At 34.5% G+C, this 23,661-nt stretch overlaps 1 protein-coding gene and 1 long non-coding RNA gene across 3 annotated transcripts; both read left to right on the forward strand.

The window, feature by feature from the left end:
* Positions 1–1,923: 1,923 nt before the first annotated feature.
* LOC142162848 (uncharacterized) lies at positions 1,924–12,196 on the forward strand. 2 transcript variants are annotated; one of them, XR_012694325.1, is made up of 3 exons: positions 1,924–2,120; positions 2,229–2,299; positions 10,239–12,196. It is a non-coding gene; the product is annotated as an uncharacterized LOC142162848 (long non-coding RNA). The 2 variants fall into 2 exon arrangements; XR_012694324.1 differs by lacking the exon at positions 10,239–12,196 and having other exon boundaries at positions 2,229–4,432.
* Positions 12,197–16,344: 4,148 nt separating this feature from the next.
* Positions 16,345–20,710, forward strand: LOC107821105 (indole-3-acetate O-methyltransferase 1-like). Its single transcript, XM_075218845.1, has 4 exons — positions 16,345–16,612; positions 16,946–17,365; positions 18,609–18,884; positions 20,201–20,710. The coding sequence occupies exons 1-4, from the start codon at positions 16,493–16,495 to the stop codon at positions 20,552–20,554; spliced, it is 1,170 nt and encodes a 389-aa protein (XP_075074946.1). The 5' UTR covers positions 16,345–16,492; the 3' UTR covers positions 20,555–20,710.
* The last annotated feature ends 2,951 nt before the right edge of the window (positions 20,711–23,661 follow it).

Genomic DNA, 23,661 nt, shown 5'->3' on the forward strand with positions numbered 1-23,661 from the left:
TTTGAGTTTGGCTAATTCATTTGATTAGTGTTTTTTGCAAGTACATTATTTTTGGCCAATCTTTTCAAAAAGTTACTTTTAAGTATCAAATTACGAAAAAAACACAATAAAGGCTAAATTTACAATTAGTACTATTTAAAAAAGAGAAATGAATTTAGTATTTTTGTCAAAATCAAGCTAGATGTGCCATGGACATGGAGGCAAAATCTAGTGAGAAGGGAAGAAATACAGAGAGCAACCACTACAAGAAATTGAGGATACGACGACATTTATTTAGTGACTATTGAAATAAATGTCGGAAAATTTCCTTTTTTTAACATTTATGACAAAATGTCGTAAAAACTACGATATTTAATATTAATTTTCATAGAAACAATGACATTTGATACTAGACGTCATAAAAATAATGACATTTGATAGGAAATATCATTAAAACAATGACATTTGATACAAAATGTCGTCAACATAATGACATTTCTTAAGAAATGTCATAAAAAGTATGACATTTGCTACAAAATATCGTAAAAATTAGACATTTGATACAAAATATCGTAAAAAGGACGACATTTGTATAAAATGTCATAAAAACAATGACATTTGGTCCAAACTGTAGTAAAAATACGACACTTATATCAAATGTTGTAAAATTATTTTTGATACAAATGACAAAAAAAATATGACCTTACTTTAAATGTCATATTATTTGTCGGTAATTACGAACATTTACATCTACAATTGGAAATTTCTCTATACTTTCTAAATTTTAAATCATTCTTTGTCTTATAAAAAATATCACACCCTTTATATTTAATATTTAATTTGTTAAAATATTGTGATAATTACCTACAATATAGACGATTTCTCTTCTTGTTGCTTAATATTTTAAAAGGCTCGTCCAGGACTAGCTCATGGGCGAGGCATTTGCACAATGCCTGGAGGCGGCTCAAGTGTAGGGCTTAATTTGTGAGGCTTACATGCACCACAAACATAAGATTATGCACCCTACATGCCTATCGCTCAGCGTTTGGGCTCGCTCAATAAGTACTAGGTAAATCATCTGTTAAATTTTCTAATTAATGGTGTAGACCCTCAAAATACATTAACAAACAAATGATCTTAACTCAAATAAATAGTCATAGTATTGTATAGTATTTACTAAGTGAAAACATCGTGAGAGTTAATATTATTTGAACATTTTCTCTGAATATATAGATAATCGAACTATATATCTTTACCCGCTATTGATTTTTATTTCTTAATTTTTTGTCTACCAAAAGAGACTTTAATATTTTGTATTTATTTCTGAAGGAGTAATATTTTGAATTATAATATTGATAAAGTTTATTGATTATTACTTTTAGGAAGGTAATTAAATGTGTAGTTTGATAATAATTTATAACTTCTGGCCTTTTAGGGAAATAATCAAATATGTGGTTTGATAACAATTTTAACACTATTGCATTGTTTATACTTGTAAAACATGTTAGATATTTTGGTTTTTTATGAGTTTCCTTAATCCTTTGATTTTCTTAGTCTTTTAATGCACTTTCTATTTTTTTATTTTATATATATATATATATATATATATATATATATATATATATATATATATATATATATATATATATATATATTGATTTCTTGAACTAAAAAATTTAAAGATTCATGAGGCTTACGACTCGCCCGATATTAAGTGAAATGCCCACGTATGATGGACTTTCGGACATAATTAATTAAGTAATTGAAACATTTAATATATATATATATATATATATATATATATATATATATATATATTAAAATATTAATATTTAGTCAAAATATATATTATTATTACTACTACTTGTTAGATGTTGGATTTAAAGATGAAATATTTAAAATAAAACAAAAATATATATGAAATCAAGGAACCAACATTTACTGACCAAACTTGACAAAGTCGTAGCCTTACAAGCACCTCAAGACCCATCCCTTCTCTTCTCTCAATCTAAAATCAATTTTGGCTCAAAATCTCAAATTGGGTTTAGCCAAAATTTCTCAAGTCCGCTCCCTCCACCCCAAGACTCAAAAGGAGCTATGTATGGAGAGTATTGGAGATTTAGAAGGAAAAAAATTTGGCGGTAAGAATTTTGCTTCCCTCCTCCCAATTCTAAAAATATAGTTTTCCTTCCTTAGTTAGAATTCTACAAAAAAAACCTAATTTTTTGCATTCCACTGTGCAATAATAGATACTCGGAGACGAAAATCTCTGAGGCTTTTGCTGCTGAGATTCACAAAGTTTATTTTCTACATATTCAAGGTACCCAATTTAGTTAACAGATATCTTTCTTTTTCTTAGTTATTCGGATTTGGGTTAATAAATTTCTTTCTTTTTCTTAATTATTCGAATTTGAGTTAACAATTTCTCTTTTAGGTATTGATTGGTAGATTGATTTTGATTTTTTTTAGTGTGTTTCTGGGTGTTTGTTGTTTAGTACATTTATAAAGCTGGATATAAGATTTTCATTATTTGGTGGTAGATTAAGCTTAGAGTTTAATTAGATTATTAGTTTCTTGGTGATTAAAGCGTTAATTATTGTATAGTAACTAATTGGTTATTCTTTTTGTTGTCTGTTTGGTTAAAAAAATTGGATCTTGCATTTTTTTTTTGTATGTGTGAGAGAGAAATTTTGGTGTTAATCTTTGTGAGGAGTACCTCATTTTGCTGTTTTTAATAAATATATTAATATAAATTTTTATCAAGTAAAAGTTTTTGTTGTCTATACAGTTGTGTCAGTTTATACAAAATATCTTTTAGATATTGATTATTAGATTTTTTTTATTTGGTTTTGGTTTATTGGGGTAATTATAGTTTAATCCATCTCTAAAGATTTCATTATTAACCACTGATACCACAACGCCTTCTTCATTGGTAAGAAAAACAGCGATGAATCCTCTGTTATCGCCAGATAAACTGTTTATGAGGGAAAACTGCAATCTTTAGTAAAAGTTTGCAGTGTTGCAATATGATGATTTAATTATTTGCTTGTCTTTTTCTGTGCTCTAGCATTCATATGAAATCAAGTCTTAAGTTGTATAATAGACTCGAGTATGATTTGGTAAATGTGCATCCTCTGTGTATGTTGGTCAATTGTTGCAGAGAGAAACAAGCCAGTTTTTTGACTTATATTTGTGCCTGCAAAAATGTCTTGTTAGGTTGGAATTAGGAGAAACACATGTGGTATAATGAAATGTTATGGAATACTATAATTGGCTTACATCATCTGTTTCCTTCCCATTCCTGGAAAACTGAATTTAATGTCATTACCATTTCGTGCGATAGTCATATTACTAGAACCAATTCTTAGACCTGTAATATATGCTTGAATGTTGTTGTTAGTGCATGGATTCATCTGTCGATATATGTTTTCTTATTTCATCATTCATTGAGAGTTTAATTGGATTATGGTATCTTGATTATCAGATACTTTGTTCATTTTGTTGAGTTTGCAAGTTGATTTCCTAATTGATAATAGTATGAATTGGTTATTCATTATAGTTATGTCCTGCGTTGAGTTGAGGGTATGTCGAAAACAGTCTCCCTACCTTTTAGGTAGGGGTAAGATCTTCGTACATACTACCCTCCCTAGACCCCACTAGTAGAATTATACTGGGTTTATTTTTGTTGTTGTTGTTGTTCTTAGTTGTTCAGAAGAATGTTAATCTTTTTAACATGATAAAAGAAGAGAGTCGAGTATGTTATTTGACCAACATAGAAATAGTATATGGAAGAGCACATGGAATTGTGGCCCGAATAACAGCTGGATGATACTATATTTGAAAATGAAGAGGATATTAAATGGGTTAGAGAAGGTTTGCCGGGAATAGAAATTGACCCACTTACTTTGGAAAGTAATGAAATATATGATGAAGAAGACGACATATCTTAGTTACTTTATTTTTTTTGGCGCTATTTTAGTAAAGATTGTTATTAAACATAGATCATCGAGTTGAAATTAATGACATTTGATGCAAATGTAAATTAAATATCGGTAAATAAATTTGTGACATTTAAACAGCATAATACGACATTTATTAAATGTCGTCATATCTCCATTTTCTTGTAGTGAACATAGATGATCGTAGAGAGAGAAAAAAAATTGTATTTCATTTTCTTTCTTTCATAACTAAATTTGTACAGGAGTATATTTCTAATATATATAGAACTGCTAATGTGACTAATGGACTATTCTAGAAATGTACATGTTAAATAGCATACTGTACAAACACCCTCAACTAGACTTTATATCTCTACACTCCCCTTCAAGTTGAGAATGAAAAATATTTTTCATTCCCAACTTGGTCAACATAAAAGCATGTTGCTGATGGCCAAGAGGCTTTGTCAAAATGTCTGTTGGTTGGTGTTGACTTGGTATGTGAGAAGTTTCAATCAGCCCATCTTGTATTTTTTCTCTTATGAAGTGATAGTCTATTTCAATGTGTTTCGTTCTCTCATGATACATAGGATTTGCTACAATTTGTAATGCAGCTTTATTATCATAAAACAACTTCATTGGCAACTTCACATCCATTCTTAATTCTTTCAGTAATCCATTAAGCCAAACCAACTCTGCCACTGTGTGTGCTGTGCTTCTATACTCTGCTTCAGCAGAACTTCTAGAGATAGTGCTGTCACACCTCCTTTTTCCGCACCCGCGAGGGCGCAAGGGAGTTTTTTCCAATTAAAGGACAATCGAAACGGGATTTGCTTATTTATTTCAGAGTCGCCACTTGGGAGATTTAGGGTGTCCCAAGTCACCAATTTTAATCCCGAATCGAGGAAAATAATGACTTCATATTATAGTCTGCGTACCAGAAATCCGGATAAGGAATTCTGTTAACCCGGGAGAAGGTGTTAGGCATTCCCGAGTTCCGTGGTTCTAGCACGGTCGCTCAACTGTTATATTCGGCTTGATTATCTGATTTTATACAAATATGAACTTATGTGCAAATTTTAACTTTTTACCGCTTTCATAATTATTATTATTAAGAATGTGAACATCGCTTAAAACATGTCTTTGGACTGCGTCACATGAAATGCACCCACAATCCGGAACATATTTTATTTGACGTTTTGGGATTTAGATTTGGGTCGCATGAAATGCACACCCAAGTTTGAGAAAGTAGATTATTAAACACGCATCTAAAGAGACTATCGTGTTATTATTTTGGGAAGGCCGTGAAATTCGCTAAATGGCCCGTCCCGGAATCTAAGTATTTAATATATACATTTAACGAGGGCTCCACAATCTGTACATTTTTATTTGGCGAAACTCGTCTCGTTTAGTCGGCCCTCCTGAAATTCTAAATAATCTAAAACAAGTATTTACTGAGGGCCCCGCAATTTGTATTTTTATTCGGCGAGGCTCATCTCATTTTTATTTTTATTTTTTAAAGAATTTGCAACGTCATGGAAATGCATCTCGGACCTCGTCACAGTCAATGTACCCGTGATTAGAGACACATTTCGATTTCGTTGAGATTTGGATTTGGGTCACATAAATGTGCACCCGAGTTTAGGGAGATAACATTATTAAAGGCGCGCCTAAAACAACTAGCGCATTATTATTTTTGGGTAGGGCCGTGAAATTTGCTAAACGGCCCGTCCCGGAATCTAAGTATTTAATATATACATTTAACGAGGGCTCCACAATCTGTACATTTTTATTTGGCGAAGCTCGTCTCGTTTTATTTATTTATTTATTCTTTTATTATTATTATTATTTTTTCTTATTTTTATTTCTATTTTTTAAAATAAAAAGGGACAAAGCTAAAATACCTACATTTTGGCTACTTTGCGAGGTCACGGGTTGTAGATTGAACTTATTTGATGAAACGAGTATTTTTCCGCGGAATTAAAATCACTACTATAATTTTAACATTACTACTACATGTGTAAACAATTATTAAGACAAACTAAAATAACTAACATCTTACAGAATGTGTACAAACGCTTATTGTGGCAAATATTTGGATAACAATAATCTGAGCATGAAGAAACAAAATGTCGGATAATTACTTAAAATAACGAAACAAAGGAAAAGACATTCACGGCCAAATTTCAATGTCACACGGAGTTAATTAACAAGAAATAGCAATTTACAAACATCATATGTATATGTCTCGCGTGCATACTATCCACATGAACTAGGATTGTATTTCAACAAACACATGTACATGTTACTAAACAGCAAATATGAAGGACACGGACAGAGATGACCTACTTGATATTATCGTCCGATGCGTTGGACCTGCGACGAAACCTCAGACAACAACCTCGACGTACCGGACCTCGACGAACCAAAGACGACCTCGATGAAATAGAAAGCTTGGCCAAAAACTGTTGCTGCTGCTGGATTTTTCGAGAGGTTAGCTGCTGTTGGATTTTTCGACGCAGCAGGTTGGCTCGAGAAATGCAACAGAAAGGGGTCATTTGGATGCGAAGAAGGAGGAGCTATGGAAGGTCGTTCGGGTAGTGGTCGATGAGGTTGGAAGGGGGAGAAGCAGGAGGCGGAGACAACTGCGTCGAGCAAGCTGCCGGACTGGTGAACGAGCTGATGGAAGGGTCGTTCGATGGTGGTTCCGGCGTTGGGTGAGTGGGGTTGTTTGGTTCAAACGGTGGTCGACGAGGGGAGCTGGTGGTCGACGGTGGTCGTGGCGGGTTTGGACGTGGTGTTTGGGTCTGTTTATGGTGCTTTCACGATGGGGAGTGCGACGGGCTGTTTGGGCAGTGACGTTTGGTGGTGGTGTTGAGCTGGGTCGTTTGGTCGTCGACTGGTTATGGCTGGAGGTGGTGTTTGGGCTGTCGAGGGAGGTGGTCGTTTGGAGGTGGTCCGTTTGGTGGTGCCTGGTGATGGTGGTTTTGGTGACGGGGGTGCGAGGATGGTGAACGACGGAGGGAGCTGGAGTTCCGGCGTCGGGAGGGGGTTGCGACTGTAGGGGTGCCGGGGAAGGTGACGGGTGGTGGAGTTGGTGCTTGGGTGGTTTGTTCGTTTTTTTTTACAGTAGGTTTTCTCTGCTAGGGTTTTTGTTCTTCCTCTCCTCAGTAGTTCCCAGCAAAAACTTTTCCAAAATCCCCCTTTTAAAATGTTTTTGACCGTGCCTTTGTAATGGTTTTGCCCAGGGAAATGAGCCCCACACGTGGTGGGGTTCGAGACTTGTGTCCCCCACGCGTGGTGGGGTTCCCCGTGTACAGGATTCCGTCCGTGTTCCCCACGCGTGTCCCCTCATGTGTGGTGGACTCGAATTATTATGGGCTAAGTCCGAAATTAGGCCTAAAAGCGGGTAATTTGAACCCGAATATTATTCTTTTGCCCGGACCCGATTAAGAACACGACTTTGTTCGACTAATCCTATGTAAGCAAAATAACTACAAAAATAAGACTAATATTTAAAACAAAACTATATCTTTTTTTAATATTTTTTTCAAGATTTAAAATAGCTACAAAATATTAACAAAACTATTTTTTGTAATTTTCGTTTTTTATATAAAGATAAAATACAAAGTAATATTTTTTGTATTTTTCAAAAATTAAAATGACTACAAAACATTAATTAGAACTATATTTTTGGTTATTTTCGAAATTATACAAAGTACAAAAATAAAGTGCAATTTTTGTATTTTTTCAAGTTTATGAGAAATACATAAACTAAAATTTATATATATATTTTTTGTAATTTTTCTTTTTGCAACGAAATAAAGTAAAAATAGTTAAAATGGCTATATTAGACCCAATTTCACATTTTCACGCTAAAAATGTGAAAATTCTCGGGGAGGGTCAAAAATCAGGTGTCTACAGCACCAACAGAGTTGAAAAAGTTGAAAGAATAGCTTCAGGAACTCCTAGATAAGGGGTTCATTCGGCCTAGTGTGTCCCCTTGGGGTCACAGTAAACTTCAATCTGTTGTGTCCCTTTGCTTGACATGAGGATTCCTAGGCCTGGTTGTCTCTTTATGTATCTGACAATATGTAGAGCTGCCTCATAATGGGATCTCTTGGGTGTATACATGAATTGACTTAGGCATTGAACTGCATAAGAAATGTCTGGTCTACTTATTGTGAGGTACAGGAGTTTTCCAATCAGCCTTTGAAAACTCCCCCTATTTTCCAATGTTTCATCAGAGGTGCCAGCATTTATACTTTTGTCAAATTATGTATTTGTGAGCTTCATGTTCTGTTCCATAGGTGTATCTTTAGGCTTTGAACCTTCTAATCCTACATCTGAGATCATTTTCGGTGCATATTTCCTTTGTGACATCAATATTCCCTCTTTGGACCTTGCAAATTCTATTCCTAGGAAGTATCTTAACTCTCCTAGATCTTTTAACTTGAATTTTTGGTGTAGTGCAGCCTTTGCATTCTGAATCTCCTCTAGATTATTTCATGTTACAAGTAAATCATCTACATATACTAGTACAAGCACAAACTTATATTTATCAGTGTTAGTAAATAGTGAATAATCATGTTTGCTTTGAGTAAAGCCAGATTCTATGAGAGCTTGAGTTAGTTTCAAATTCTATTGCCTAGATGCCTACTTTAGACCATATAAGGACTTTAGTAGCCTACATACTTTATGCTCCCCTTGGCTACTAAAGCCTTGTGGTAGGGACATGTAGATCTCTTCCTCAAGATCAACATTGAGGAAGGCATTATGCACATCCATTTGAAAAATAGGCCAGCCTTTAAGGGTTGCAGCAGCAACGACAGTCCTGACTGTAGTAAGCTTGTCCATAGGGGAGAAAGTATCATGAAAATCCAGACCCTCTTGTTTTGTGTAGCCCTTGTCAACTAGTCTGCTTTGAACCTTTCTACTGAACCATCTGCATTATATTTAATTTCGTATACCCATTTACACCCAATGGAAATTTTACCAGAAGACAGGTCCACTACTTCCCATGTGTGCTTTTGCTTAAGAGCCTCAATTTCCAAATGCATGGCTTTGACCCACCTAGCATCTTTACTAGCTTGAAAAAAAGGAGGGTTCAGTATCAGAAGAAAAAGAAGCAAGGAGTGATATAAAATGTAAGGGTGGGTGAGAATAGGAAACAAATTGTTGAATGGGATAGGAAGATGAAGAAGTAGTAGGTAAGGGAGGATGTACATAATCAGTCAACCAGATGGAAAGTCTGGTGACCCTTCCTGATCTTCTAGGTTGATCAGGAGTAGTAAAGGTAGGAGAAGGGGTAGGAGAGGTTGGCATGTTGGCAGGTGAAATAGTAGGTAATTATGGAGTAGGGGAGGCAGGTGAAGGAAAAGACTCAATGAAAGAAACTGAATCAAGGGAAGATATAAGTATGGGGTTGAGAGAAAGTTCAGGATGGAAAGAAGAAGGAGGAGATGCTTTGGAAGGGAGGAAATGAGATCTGGGGAATTTGAAAGGAAAAATATGTTCTTTGAACACAACATCTCTATTGACAAAAAATTTCCCAGATTCAATGCCATAGAGCCTATAACCTTTTTGATGTAAAGAGTATCACAAGAAGACAGCAGGCCAAGATTTGGCAGAAAATTTATCACAGTAATTTAGTCTTGTGGCATAACACAAACATCTTAAAGTTCTCATATGATGCAGGTTAGGAGGATGACCATGGAACAACTCATAAGGTATTTTTCCATTTAAAACACTACTGGGTAGTCTGTTAATGATATAGGTTGTTGCTAGAATGCATTCACCCCAGTGTTTTAAAGGAATGTGGGCTTGAAATCTTAAAGCTCTACTAACTTTAAGAATGTGTCTATGTTTCCTTTCCACTACCCCATTCTGTTGGGGGGGGGGTGTACACAACTACTTTGATGTATAATCCCTTTGGATTTGAAAGAGTGGAACAAAGTGTATTAAAGAATTCATAACCATTGTCTGATTGAAAGATTTTAACTTTGGAGGAAAATAATTGGTTTTCAATCAATTGAAGGAAATCATTCAGAGCAACAAAAACATTCAGAGCAACAAAAACATCACTTTTGACTCTCAACAAGAAGGTCCAAGCCATTCTAGAGTAATCATCAACTAGAGTAAGAAAATATCTTAAGCCACAATGAGTACAGACTCTATATGGACCCCAAACATCCATATGTGCCAACTCAAATACAGAAGTAGACTTAAAAGTACTAATAGGAAATAGTAATCTAGTTTGTTTAGCTAAAAACCAAATTGGACAATTACAATCAGTAGATTTTGACAAGTGATTTCTAATTGCAGGAATTTTCAGCAAAACATTCTGTGGTGCATGACCAAGTCTTTGATGCCACAAAACATTTGAGTTATTTTGAAGAGAGGAAGACAAACACTTGGAGACAAGAGCAGCAGCGAGTGTGTAAGGATTGAGAATGTACAACCATTCTTTTCACTACCAATCTCCTTCACCTTGCCACTGAAGAGGTCCTGAAACAGACAGAAATAAGGATAAAAAGCTACTAAACACTTTAAATCCTTAGTGTACTTAGAGATAGATAACAAATTATATTTGAATTGTAGAACATATAATACATTGTCTAGAACTTGTGAATTGCGCAAGGAACAAGACCCTGAATGAGTGATTTTAGTACTATCTCCATTAGGTAAGTGAACAAAATTGGAGGGTATGGATTGTGATTGGGAAAACAGATGCAAGGAGGAAGCCATATAATTTGAGGCTCCAAAATCAATTATCCAACAACCATAGTTAGTAATGGATTTACCTGCCGTATTAGCTGTCTTATTTGCAGTCGACTTTACCATATTTGCCATCTCTATTACAACTGATCCTTTGTTCTTGTCCAGCAACATAAGTATCTGTTGATATTGATCATGGGTAAAGATAGGTGCAGATGCTAAACCTTATGTTTGTCCCATGCCTTTTGTCCCAGCAGTATACATCTCCTCTTGTGCCTTCACATTTGCATTGTATGCCATTGCTGATGCATTATTGTAGCCTCCTCTTCTCCTACAGTTGTTATTAAACTTAGTCCCTGTTGGATAACCAATCGGCTTGTAGCAGTTCTCTCTTGTGTGACCTTTCATATGGCAATAGTCACACTGTACGTTCCCATTCCTCCTAGCCCTTGTATTGGAGGCATTGATCTATATCATAGCATTGGATTCTCCATCCATAAGTGCACTCCCTAGATTTCCACTTTGTGTTCCCAAGTTCCCACTCAATCTCTAACTTTCTTCCTGGATCAACATTGAATAATCCTGATCAATTGTAGGCGTAGGATTCATCATCAGGATTTGACTCCTTTGTGGTGCATATGTATCATTCAACCCCATTAGAAACTTCATCAATTTTTGTTGGCGTAGAAAAATAACAAATTCTCTAGATTTTACACAATCACATCCAAGAAATGGTATTATTGACTCAAACTCAGCCCATAGATCATTTAACCTTGAGTAATAGATTGAGATACTCGATATTCCTTGAGTCAGACTTCTAATTTCTCTGTTCAAATGATACACCTTAGTCGCATTCACTTTGTCAAACCTTTCTTTAAAGGCTTCTCAAACCTTTTGTGCATTTGAGGAGTAAACAATACCTTTCCTAAGCTCTTGAGCCACTAAACTCATTATCCACGACTACACAATGGCGTTACATCGATCCCACTGGTGCAACTTGAACGGATCTGCTTCATATTTCTCCCTAGTACAGGTTCCATCAATGAAACCTATTTTGTTCTTCACTAAAAGTGTCATTTTCATAGAACGACTCCATTCCGAGTAGTTCTCTGTTCCGACCAACAGCTGAGGAACCAGCGCAATCCCTGGTATGTCTGAGGGATGAACAAACAGCGGATCGTTGCAATCGAGCAATTGACTGTTTGTATGTGAAGTTCCGACTACAGTTTGTGAAGAATCACCTGTCATCGCAGCAAAATTCGTCAATACTCAGAAATTAGGGCTAGAAAAAAAAAAACAAAGAAGAGAGAACTCGATTTGGGGAAATTGAGAAGAAGAGAACTACCAGCAGCTTCATATTATAGATCGTACTCGACCTGCTCTGATACCATGTCAAAATCAAGCTAGATATGCCATGAACATGAAGACAAAATCTAGTGAGAAGGGAAGAAATACAGAGAGCAACATAGATGATCGTAGAGAGAGAAAAAAATTGTATTTCCTTTTATTTCTTTCATAACTAACTCTGTACAGGAGTATATTTCTAATATATACAGAACTACTAATGCGACTAATGGACTATTCTAGAAATGTACATGTTAAATAGCATATTGTACAAACACCCTCAACTAGACTTTATATCTCTACAATTTTGTTATAAAGGAATCAATTAAAATATAAAACATAAAAATAAAAATATAAATGAAAGATTCTAATCAATATATTTATGCCAAAGTAAAATATAAAATATAGTTATTCTAGAGTAATAACGTTGACTATCAGTATTACTTATTGTTTATATGATACTTTAAATATATTAAAATATATTATTCAATATAAATTAAAAATTTGTTCTTATGAGACTCTTCAAAGAGGAATAAGAGAAAAAGAACAAAAATATGATTGAAATAAAAAAGAGAAAAAGGCATGGTAGAAATAAAAAGGAAAAGAAAAAGAAAAGGGTTAAATTAATGAGGGATAATTTGAAAAGTGTGAATTTATTGTAAGGTTATTTTAGTAATAAATTAATTTTCTGTTTATACTTCTTGGAAGAAGCTACAATTTGTAATTTCTCCCCAAAAGAGAAAAAATGCTTCTGCTCTCGTAAATAATTTTTTTTTTTGATTTGGCCAATCACATCTGAATTTTTCAAAAGTACTTTCTTTGACCAAAAAAAATTATTTTTGACCTCCTTAAAGCTCAGGCAAACATGCTCTAAGTTTGATCCCCTAAAGCTTTTGAAGGGGAAAAACTTACTAACGCACACTACCAACATCCGCAAATGAGTGCAGGTAAATCTTTTCTCTTTTAGACTTTCGTTGTCATATATTCACATGAACAATTAATTTCGTTACTTTAATTTATCGGCTTATTCAATGCTTCAAAAAGACTTCATGTCAGATCCAAAATGACACACACTACATAAAATTTTAGTGAAAATAGCCAAGGCTAGCCAGTTTTTGGACTGATAATTAAAAAATAACTACCATTTGTAAAGTCATTAAAAATAGCCACTATTTTAGCTGAAACACGAAAAGTTTCAGCATATATGCTGGATTATAGAGCTCCTATGTATAAACTTCCAGTATATTATATTGGAACTCCAGCACATTATGCTGAAATCTCATATGTAAAAAATTCGAACTCCAACATATTATGCTGTAATTTTTCCGGATTTTTTGTTCAAATTTTATATTTACATGAAAAAGTGGTTAAATTTCGATTATTTTTGAAATTGTAACTACCTTTCAATTACCAATAATAAATCAGGATATTTCTTATTTCTTTCCAAAATTTTATGAAGTATTAGACACATAGCAAAGGAAGAAATTATTGTTTGATATTGTTGGCAGCAGAACATTTAAAACATCCAAATGCAAGTAGGTATATACTGAATTTTAACCGAATAGTATGTTAGTTGTCATTTTTACAAGATTATTATTACTTAATGCTTATCAAGATATTTACGTAATTACTTAACGAAAAAATCTTAATTGTGTAATTATTTTTTTACATCATTAATGTATATAAGTTAAACTCATTTACAAAAGCCGCAGCATCTGATCACAGCCCGAGCCCGAAAATTTGTCAGTGAAGCAGTCCACTCAAGATATTGGCCATTCATTATGCATCAGCAGTATTAATGCCTAATGATCTGTTTGCATGGACAAAATGGAAAATATAATTAGATAATTTATTCCACAATCTCTAAGTAGCTTTGGCTATATATTATGAGTAAATCAGATTTTAAGTTTTATCTGTTTAATTTAATTAATCACTTACAATATAAATCAATTAATCCTATCCACTTCTCAATTTTTAGCAAATCATCAATCCTTATCACAAAATTATGATCTGCCAATATAAATAAAGGTGTTATCATTCGTTTATGTACATTCTACAGCTTTTTTTATTCTTGAAATAAGGCCAGTTTAGTTACTTTGATCCACTGATGGAAGGCCAAACAGTAAGTGAAGCGACCATGATTTGCGATACTTTTGTCTCGGAAGAATACGATATTTCTCAAGAAACAGCAGGTAAGAATATATATAATCCCTTGAATAGTTGGATAAATCATCCTTTCTATAATTAAATTTCATTTCTCTATGTACTAGTGAGGAATTGCCCGTGCTAAGCATTAATAGTCGAGAGTCGAGAATGTCGAGAATGTACTAGTGAGGACCCCAGAATAGTCGAGAATATACTTACTCGATTTTGGTATTTAAATCAAACCAAACAATTTAATTTTAAGCGTTATAACCAAAATGAGAATGTATATGATTTAACTATAGTTACGTAATCATAAAAATATATATGCAAACTTAAACACATGTATCACATTCATTCATTTTATATAAACGCAACGCGGATAAAAAATTTCTCAGTCTTTTTATTGGCTCGAGCAACATCCTTTAGCTGCCTAGGATTAGATCATCAGAACGTATAGTCAGGGGCGGATCCAGCTTAGCATGTGAGTTCTTCTGAATTCAGTAACTTTTGCACGTACTCTGTATATGTATTAAAAAATTCACTAAATAATTCATAAATATTTGATTGTGAACCCAGTTGCTTATTGTATATTTACTTTATCGCTGTAGAAACCCATAAACTTCAAATACTGCATCCGCCTCTGCGTATGCATGTGGGATTCAGAACAAACTGGAGCTTGATTTTTGGAGATTTGACACCTAATTAGACAGAAAGATATTAATGATCACTTAACCTTTTGTTAATTTTGGTTCCTGTAGTAGACAAAATGTCAACTTCCAAATGATACACTATTGGATATGACAAACATATAAATTAGGAAACTGGAACTTGTTGAATCTTGTTTGGAGTATCAAATCATGGTTTAGGTGTATAAAAGAGTTGGGGTTAATTAGAAGTATAATAATTTCTCGTCATTTTGGGAATCAAAACAGGTTCTTGTCGTCATACGTATATACTTGAGAATAAAAGTATGACTAGCAGTAGTAGTATTACTAGTCAATGATTTGCCGTTATCTAAAGCAACTAAAATTAAATCAATATAAATTTAACTAGCAACAAACACATCTTCTATATATACTTGTTTTCATTTCTGAATATTTTAATTATGCTATACTCATTTCGTGTATATATGCTATGCACTTTGGTAGTTGCTTATAGAAAAACCGTGTTTCTTATAAATGTGTTAGGTTGGCCTAATCGGCATATATTTTAGTCTAAATTCTGGACCCACAGATTGTTGCTTTATATGATTTTCAAAAGGCCTTTATTTATTATATAATTGTTTTCATTAATTTCTCTAATGATTATGTTAACGATAAAACCGTTAGAAACAAACATGATTAGAAGAATGCTGTAGCTAATAGATTTTCGTAATTACTTTCATAGTCAACACAGTAATGCAAACTTTTATTTGGCTGATCATGGCATGCACGTTAGAATACTAGCAACTATATGCTTTCAAATTCCAATAGGGTATCTTCGGTAATTATTTAATTAATCTAATGGAAACTAATTTGAGTGTTACAAGGTACATAATCAAATAAGTTTGTCAAAATCATGGGGCTCTAGTTTTCAATTTGAGGGGAGAATTATTTTTAGGGTGCTTAGTAGAAGAATAATACAAGGCGAAATGCATCCACTAACTTTAATTTGAACTATAAATTTATCAAATTTGAAATTTTTTAAATATACGTGTTTGATCCAATTTTGTGCCCATTTTCTTAAACGGAGTATGGTCGTATTTCACAAACTGATTTGAAACTCTTAATTCCCCTTTGATTGAAATCAATGAAATGGAGGGATATTTCACGCCCACTGATTTAAAAATTTTAAATTCGTCTTTGATTGAAATTAATGAAATGTAGCACGCCCATTGAATTACCTCTGATTGAAATAAGTGGCCAAAATAACAATTAGGACTCTATTCTTGTGGAAAGACTAAGATTTAGCATGATAATAGAACAAAAAACAACTAATTAATGGACAGAAAGTTGAACCATCATCTCCTACTCCTGTTAGATCTCTTTCGCTCTTTAATTACAGAATTTTGCGTAGAGATTCAATTATGGAATTCCGGCGTCAATCTTGGGCCTGCTTTGTTATTTGTTTCCATGTGAAGCCCATATCTTCTTCATATTATTTTCTATTTTATTTATTCTTTATTTTAGCTTTATGTTTCAGATTCTGTCAAAAAAGCATATCTTTCATGAGTATGCATCCTAACCACCAGAACAAGACCAAATCCTTTAAGCTTTTTTCACTCTCTATATAAATCTACTCAACCATTTGTCATTTCTATTCTCAACATACTTAACCACTTCCCTTACTTCCCTTTCACTGATAAAAGAATTGAATCTTAATTTGTATCTAATATGGCTCCCTTAGGAGACAATAAGGTCAACGTTGTTGTATCTAACATGAAACTTGAAAGAATGCTCAGCATGAAAGGGGGAAAAGGAGAGGCTAGCTACGTCAACAACTCCGAAGCCCAGGTGATCACTTCCACCTTTCCAAATATTTTTCTTTACTATGTAATTTATTATTTCTTTGCTAAGCTATTTATTCCATGTAGCATAGTCGATACAACGTTTGTGCAACCTTAGTAGTAAATGGACATTAGAAACTTTCGAGAGCAATTTGCCATAACAAAAAAGTTTATAGTCTAATGGTATCAGTGAGAGTCTTTCACAATAAGTGTGGGTTCGACTCTCACTCTCACCCTTCCTTTCCTCTCCCCTCCCCCTTTCATCCATGTAACGAATTTATTTTAGAAAAAAAAAAAAACCTTACACTATCATATACATAACATAAATTCTTGTATACAGGGGCAACATGCTCGATCAATGCTACACTTGCTGAAAGAAACCCTTGACAATGTCCAGCTGAGCCCACCGGACGTTCCTTTCGTGATCGTCGACTTGGGATGCTCCTGCGGCAGCAACACCGTCTACATAATCGACGTGATTGTGGAACATATGAGCAAGCGATACGAAGCGACGGGTCATCAACCGCCAGAATTTTCCGCCTTCTTCTCTGATCTTCCTTCCAATGACTTCAACACGCTGTTTCAGCTGCTGCCGCCGTTGGCTAATAATGGTTGTGGCAGCATGGAGGAATGCTTAGCTTCCAATAGCCACCGCTCTTACTTCGCCGCCGGAGTTCCAGGTTCCTTTTATCGCCGTCTCTTCCCGGCGAGATCCATTGACGTTTTCTACTCTGCATTTTCTTTGCACTGGCTTTCTCAGGTTATTTTCCTCTTTATATATATATGCGCTTCAACTTTCAATATATAACATTTATCACTTATGTTATTTGTTTACTTCCGTCCATATTTAAATATAGTTTTTGATACCCTTAAATTTGATATTTGAGAACCGTAATATAAGAATATATGCTTAAATTATCTTTTATTTATTCTTGAATCGTATTTGCTTAATTAACACATTGGAACAATATGAGTAGATTTGTAAAAGGAGTACTAAGTGAGTTCTTTTTTTTTTTTATTTAACGTCAAATATTTTGAATAATTAGATTATTAAAATTAATTAATATTTAAGATACAAGATAGTACTTGCCAAACAGTAGTCAAATCGTAATATTGTATCAAAGTCGTGGTTAGCTAAAAAATAATTTACGTAGCATGGGCAAATATAGACAGAGAAATGGGGAAACAGTAGTGATTTGTACCAATCCCGAGGATGATTTACAGTTAAGGCAAACACATGAATTGTGGTAGTATGTAGTTTTCAAGTTTGAAAATGCATGAAGATCCTAACTACTTTATTTCCTTTGAGAAGGTCAAAAAGTTCAAACGCACTCAAAATAATAATGGCCCCTGGTTTTCTCAAAACCACTAGCCTAAGCACTTTTTGGGTTATATTTATTTCTTTTATTTTCTGTTTGATGTTGGATTTAACTTATATACTAGTAAAAAAAATTGTTTTTTTTTTTCCTTCATAAATGATAAATGACTAATGAGTAGGGAAGGAGTATATATAGTGCCAATTGAGCTGCATGCATATAGGCCCATTGAAATGGACCGAGAAAAGTTAGTTGTTAAATGATTTTATTGCTAGTCAGTGGCGAAATAAGGAATTTTATTTAGTATGTTCAAACTTGAAATAAGTAAAAAAAATCCCCGATAAAGGGTGTTCAATATATGTTATATACCGTTAAAATCTAATATTTTACCTATATACAGCGTAATTTTTCGACGAAGGGTAGTCAGTTGATCACCCTTAGGACTATGTACCTTCGCCCATATTGCTAATTAAGAATCTTTTAATAGACTTATTTAGAAGTTTGAATAATTAACCGTAATAGTCATCAACCATTGCTTAAACTAAAAATAAACGATAGATATATGTATGTATATAACTATATATAATCGATATATAATTCAAGTATACTGATTAAAGAAAAGTAATCAATAAATCTGGCCGACTATCCACGTAAAAATTGCTAAAGTGCAATTTGGGATTAATACAGGTTCCAGATATAGTGTTGGATAAGAGATCAGGGGCGTACAACAAGGGAAGGATATACATCCACGGTGCAAATGAGAGCACAGCCAATGCATACAAAAAGCAATTCCAAAGTGATTTGGCTAATTTCCTTGGAGCAAGGTCTAAAGAAATGAAGAGAGGGGCTTCCATGTTCTTAGTTTGCTTAGGAAGAACTTCAGTGGACCCAACGGACCAAGGTGGGGCCGGACTCCTTTTTGGGACCCATTTTCAAGATGCTTGGGATGATCTTGTCCAAGAGGTAATTACTCGTTCATTCCATTCTTCTCTATGCCATAAACGTGAAGACTTCAACAGACCTATATATAGAAAGAGTCTGTGTAAGATGACTTATAACAATATAAAACTTTTCATATCTACTTTGATAATGTAATCTGAAAGACAAACTAATAAATTGTTATAGTAGGTTAATTTGTATAGATCGTATAACTTTTTTATAATGTTGGTGTACAGTAGCGGAGACATCTTTAATCAAAGGGTGTCAATTGACAAACCTTCACACGAAAAATTATACAATATATATAGCTATATACTAGTATATTTGAATTACTTTAGCTTTTTAATATTTTGATTTCCCTTAATGAAGTTTCTAACTATGCCATTATTGGTGTTTTTGTTATTCGGATCCTATAAGAATATCGTCAACTATATGTCGATCCTTTAAAGGTTCTTCACTATTTAAATATCTGACACGAGTGTGACAATTTTTTTTTGTTGTTAGAAAGATTTGAGCATATAACTAAAACTTATATCGTATATATATTATTGTCTTTTCCTATTTCTGAAGTTGGTCGTTTAGGACAATATAGACTAGTGTTGAGTGTCACAATCGGATGATCAGGTCATTCTCCAATTTGATTCTTGAGCAAACAAGCACTACTACTCAAAGGTCAACATCTGTCTAGAACAAGTATGTCTCGTTGACAAACGAGTAGGGATTGTGACTAAGAGTTGGCATGGAGCCATTCAATGAATAGTCGTAAACATGATTTTTACTTATCATTGTGACCAATTGGGCTTCCTCTCTATCCGACTCACACCATAAATTGACTACTTTTAACTTCTTCCATCATCTCTCAGCAATATCATAACAAATAGCAATGCCAAGTGGCTACGCCAAATTGTTGACTATAATTAGTAAGAAGCAGCCGCCGTTGTTAGATTGTTATAGTTTCTGAAAGAAGAAAAGATATTATGAGTCTAAACAAAAGGGAGTGATATTTAATTGGAGTACATGAATTTTACATTTGGACCGTATAGAACATGTTACAGTATTAATTTACCTAGCTAGGACACATACCTACAGAAAGTTTTAAGAGGCTTAATTGTCTCTAGTTATTTTCTCTCTGATCATTTTTGTCATGTCAATATGCCATTTCTCTTTCTTTCCTTTGTCTTGTTTTTTCTATTTTATAAATTTTTGTTGAAGACTGATTGTGTTGAAGAGTACTAATTAATATATACTTCACTTGAGTGGAAAAACTTTATAACTGGTCAATTGTCTACTTAGGTTGCTTTCTCTTTACTAATGAATACTAATATTTGTTTGAACAACAGGGGCTAATTACAAGTGAGAAGAGGGACAACTTCAACATTCCAGTGTATGCACCAAGCATACAAGATTTCAAAGAGGTGGTTGAAGCCAACGGCTCATTCACTATCAACAAGCTTCAAGTCTTCAGGGGAGGGAGTCCTTTGGTTGTCAACCACCCGGACGATGCAGCTGAAGTCGGACGAGCCTTATCCATCAGCTGCAGAAGCGTCAGTGGCGTCCTTGTCGACGCTCACATTGGCGAACAACTAAGTGACAAGCTGTTCGCCCGAGTTGAGCGCCGAGCTTCACGCCATGCAAAAGAGCTTATTGAAAAGCTTCAGTTTTCCCATATAGTTGCTTCTCTTTCTCTTGCATAGAAGTAATCAAGCGTTTGGATAGTTTTTGGTTTATGTTGAACAAAAAAAAAGTATTTGAAATTGAAGTTAAAAAGAGTTTGTGGAAATTGAACTTGTGTTTAGACATGAACTATATTTGAAAAGGTTGAAGATAATTACGATTGGAAACTATTACTATAATTAGTTCACTTAAAATACTCCTCAAATTAGAATTTAAATGTCCCAAATGCGGAAAGTTCAATATTTCATGAAGGTTACTCGGAAATACAACTACAATATTTGCATATATTAAAATATAATATTATGACCAAAGAATAAAAGTTTCTTCCCTCAGTAGAATCGGTATCAGAATTTGAAGTACACGGATTCTAAACTTGTCATCAAATCTATAACTTGTCATGATCCGGAATTCTCATTTTCGGGAATCGCGATGGCGCCTAACATTTCACTTGCTAGGCAAGCCAACGTTAGAGGATCTTTATTCTAATTTTAATCAGTTTCAATAAGTAAAATCAATTAAGCCAAAATGAAACTAAAACTGAGTGCGGAATGACATAGAAACTAATAATATCTAAGTACAACCCGATCTGGAGTCACAAGTTCACGAGCTTCTAGAGTTTCTACATACAGAATTTGAAATAAATACAATTGTCTCGAACGATAAGAATAGTAAATAATGGGAAAGTGGAAGGAGACTTCAAGGTTTGCGGATGCCAGTAGATCTACCTCGAGTCTCCAAAGTAAATTCGAGCTGAAACGCCTCAGGGACAACTGAGACTAGTACCAAAATCAGCACAAGAAGTGCAAACCGTAGTATGAGTACAACCAGCCCAATGTACTCCGTAAGTGTCGAGCCTAACCTCGGCGAGGTAGTGACGAGGCTATGACAGGACACCCACTTAAATAAACCTGTGCAGATAACAATACACATACAACATAACAACAATAAATGCTAAACGTGTACTGCGGGGGAGGGGGGAGACATGCGAAAGGGGTACAAGATACGATAACTACAACATGAAATGATAACAAGAAATAGTCAATAATCCTTTAACCAGCAAAATGAATAAATATAATGAACAAAATTGCACGACATCACCCTTCGTACTTTTACTCTGATCAGCCTCACTATGAAATAATAACAACGGCACGGCATCACCCTTCGTGCTTTTACTCTCACTTTCATCATGAATCAATAGATATGACACGACATCACCCTTCGTGCATTAGCTCTCAATATGGCACGACATCACCTTTCGTGCATTAACTCTCAAATATGGCACGGTATCACCCTTCGTGCATTAAATCTCAAATATGGCACGACATCACCCTTCGTGCATTAACGCTCTCCCTTACCATATAACATGAACATATAACAATAGAAGATAAAGTAAACAAGGACAAACTTTACGTCAACAATGGTTCCATAAATCAACCTCAACTTCAGAAACAATACTAAATTATCATAGACAGTCCATAGATGTAGAAAGAACGATCAATTTAGTTATTAAACTAGTCTAAGCATGAATATCATCATCAAATAAAGGATTAAATTACAAGAATCAAGTCTCACCCGCATACTTTAACCCAACATCAACGCATAAGTACTCGTCACCTCACATATATACCTAACATCTAAACATGTAGCAAATAGGTAAACAAGCCCTAATCCCTCAAGTCAAGGTTAACCACGACACTTACCTTGCTCCAAAGATAAACTCAAAGCTCAACCACAGTTTTGCCTTTTAAACAAGCCTCCGAACCAACAAAATATAGAAAATTATCAACCAAACGATTCAAAATAAGCCTTAGGAACTACCCACGATTGCAAAAGATTCAATGTAGGTTCTTATTGAAAAATTTAACAAAAGTTAACTCCCAGGCCTGCTTGGTCCAAACCCAAAATTCGGACCAAAACCCAATTTTTCATTTACGCCCGAGCCCGATTGTGTAATTTGTTTCGAAATTCGACCTCAATTTGAGGTATAAATCCTAATTTTACAAAAATTCCTAATTCTACCCAAACCCCCAATTTTCACCATGGAAATACTATATTTTAGGTTGAAATCTTATGAAATGTAATGGAAGATTGAAAGAAAATAGGTTAGAATCACTTACCAATAATTTGGGGAAGAAGGGCTCTTAGGAAAATTGCCTCTAGGGTTCTCTAGGTTTGAAAATTTGAAAGAATGAGATAATTCCTGTCAAACTCTGATTTTGTTCAGGCGCAGGTGTCGCAATTGTGATCCTCCGATCGCAATTGCGAACCCGCAAATGCGAGAAATCTTTCGCAATTGCGAAGGTCTCACATTCCTGATGTCATCGCAATTGCGATTGTTTGTTCGCAATTGCGAATATGTACACCCCGCAATTGCGATCATTTGATCGCAAATGCGTACACTGTCCCCCAGCCCCTCCTCGCAATTGCGAAGAAATTGGTCGCAAATGTGAACCTTTGGTGCCCAGCGATTCTTCGCAATTGCGAACCTAACAGGAGTCTTATAACTTCGCAAATGCGAGGTCTGAGGTCTGCACCAGAACTGAAGCACAACAGCTTTGTTTTCCAAGTTCAAACCACTCCGTAGCCTATCCGAAACTCACCTGATCCCACGGGGCTCCAAACAAAAAATGCACATAAGTCCAAAAACATCATAAAAACTTGCTCGCGCGAGCCCAAAATAACATGTAGAACTAAGAATCAAACACCAAATCAAATGAAATATTCAAGAAAACATGAACTTCTATTTTAACAACCGGATGTCCGAATCACATCAAACTAACTCTGTTTCTCACTAAATTTGAAAAGCAAGTCATAAATATAGTAATCGATCTATACCAGGTTCCGGAACAAAAATACGGACCCATTCACAATAAAGTCAAACATTGGTCAAACCTTTAGATTCATTAAGCCTTTAAACTTCAAATTTTTCAACAAAATACGATAACTCATGTTAGGGACCTTAGAATTCGATTACGGGCATACGTCCAAGTCCCAAATCACGATACGGACCCATCGGAACAATTAAAATATGGATCCGGGTTCGTTTGCTCAAAACGTTGACCAAAGTCAACTCAAATGATTTTTTAACACAAAATTTTATATTTTATCAATTTTTTAACATAAAAAC

Source organism: Nicotiana tabacum, chromosome 8 (genome assembly GCF_000715075.1).
Source record: "Nicotiana tabacum cultivar K326 chromosome 8, ASM71507v2, whole genome shotgun sequence".
In the NCBI taxonomy this organism is placed as follows: domain Eukaryota; kingdom Viridiplantae; phylum Streptophyta; class Magnoliopsida; order Solanales; family Solanaceae; genus Nicotiana; species Nicotiana tabacum.

Bases quoted from the DNA above. Each gene is read 5' to 3' on its own strand.
- LOC107821105 (XM_075218845.1), top strand. From the start codon at position 16,493: ATGGCTCCCTTAGGAGACAATAAGGTCAACGTTGTTGTATCTAACATG. The intron at 16,613-16,945 runs GTGATCACTTCC...TCTTGTATACAG, and splicing joins TCAACAACTCCGAAGCCCAG to GGGCAACATGCTCGATCAAT. The intron at 17,366-18,608 runs GTTATTTTCCTC...GGATTAATACAG, and splicing joins CTTTGCACTGGCTTTCTCAG to GTTCCAGATATAGTGTTGGA.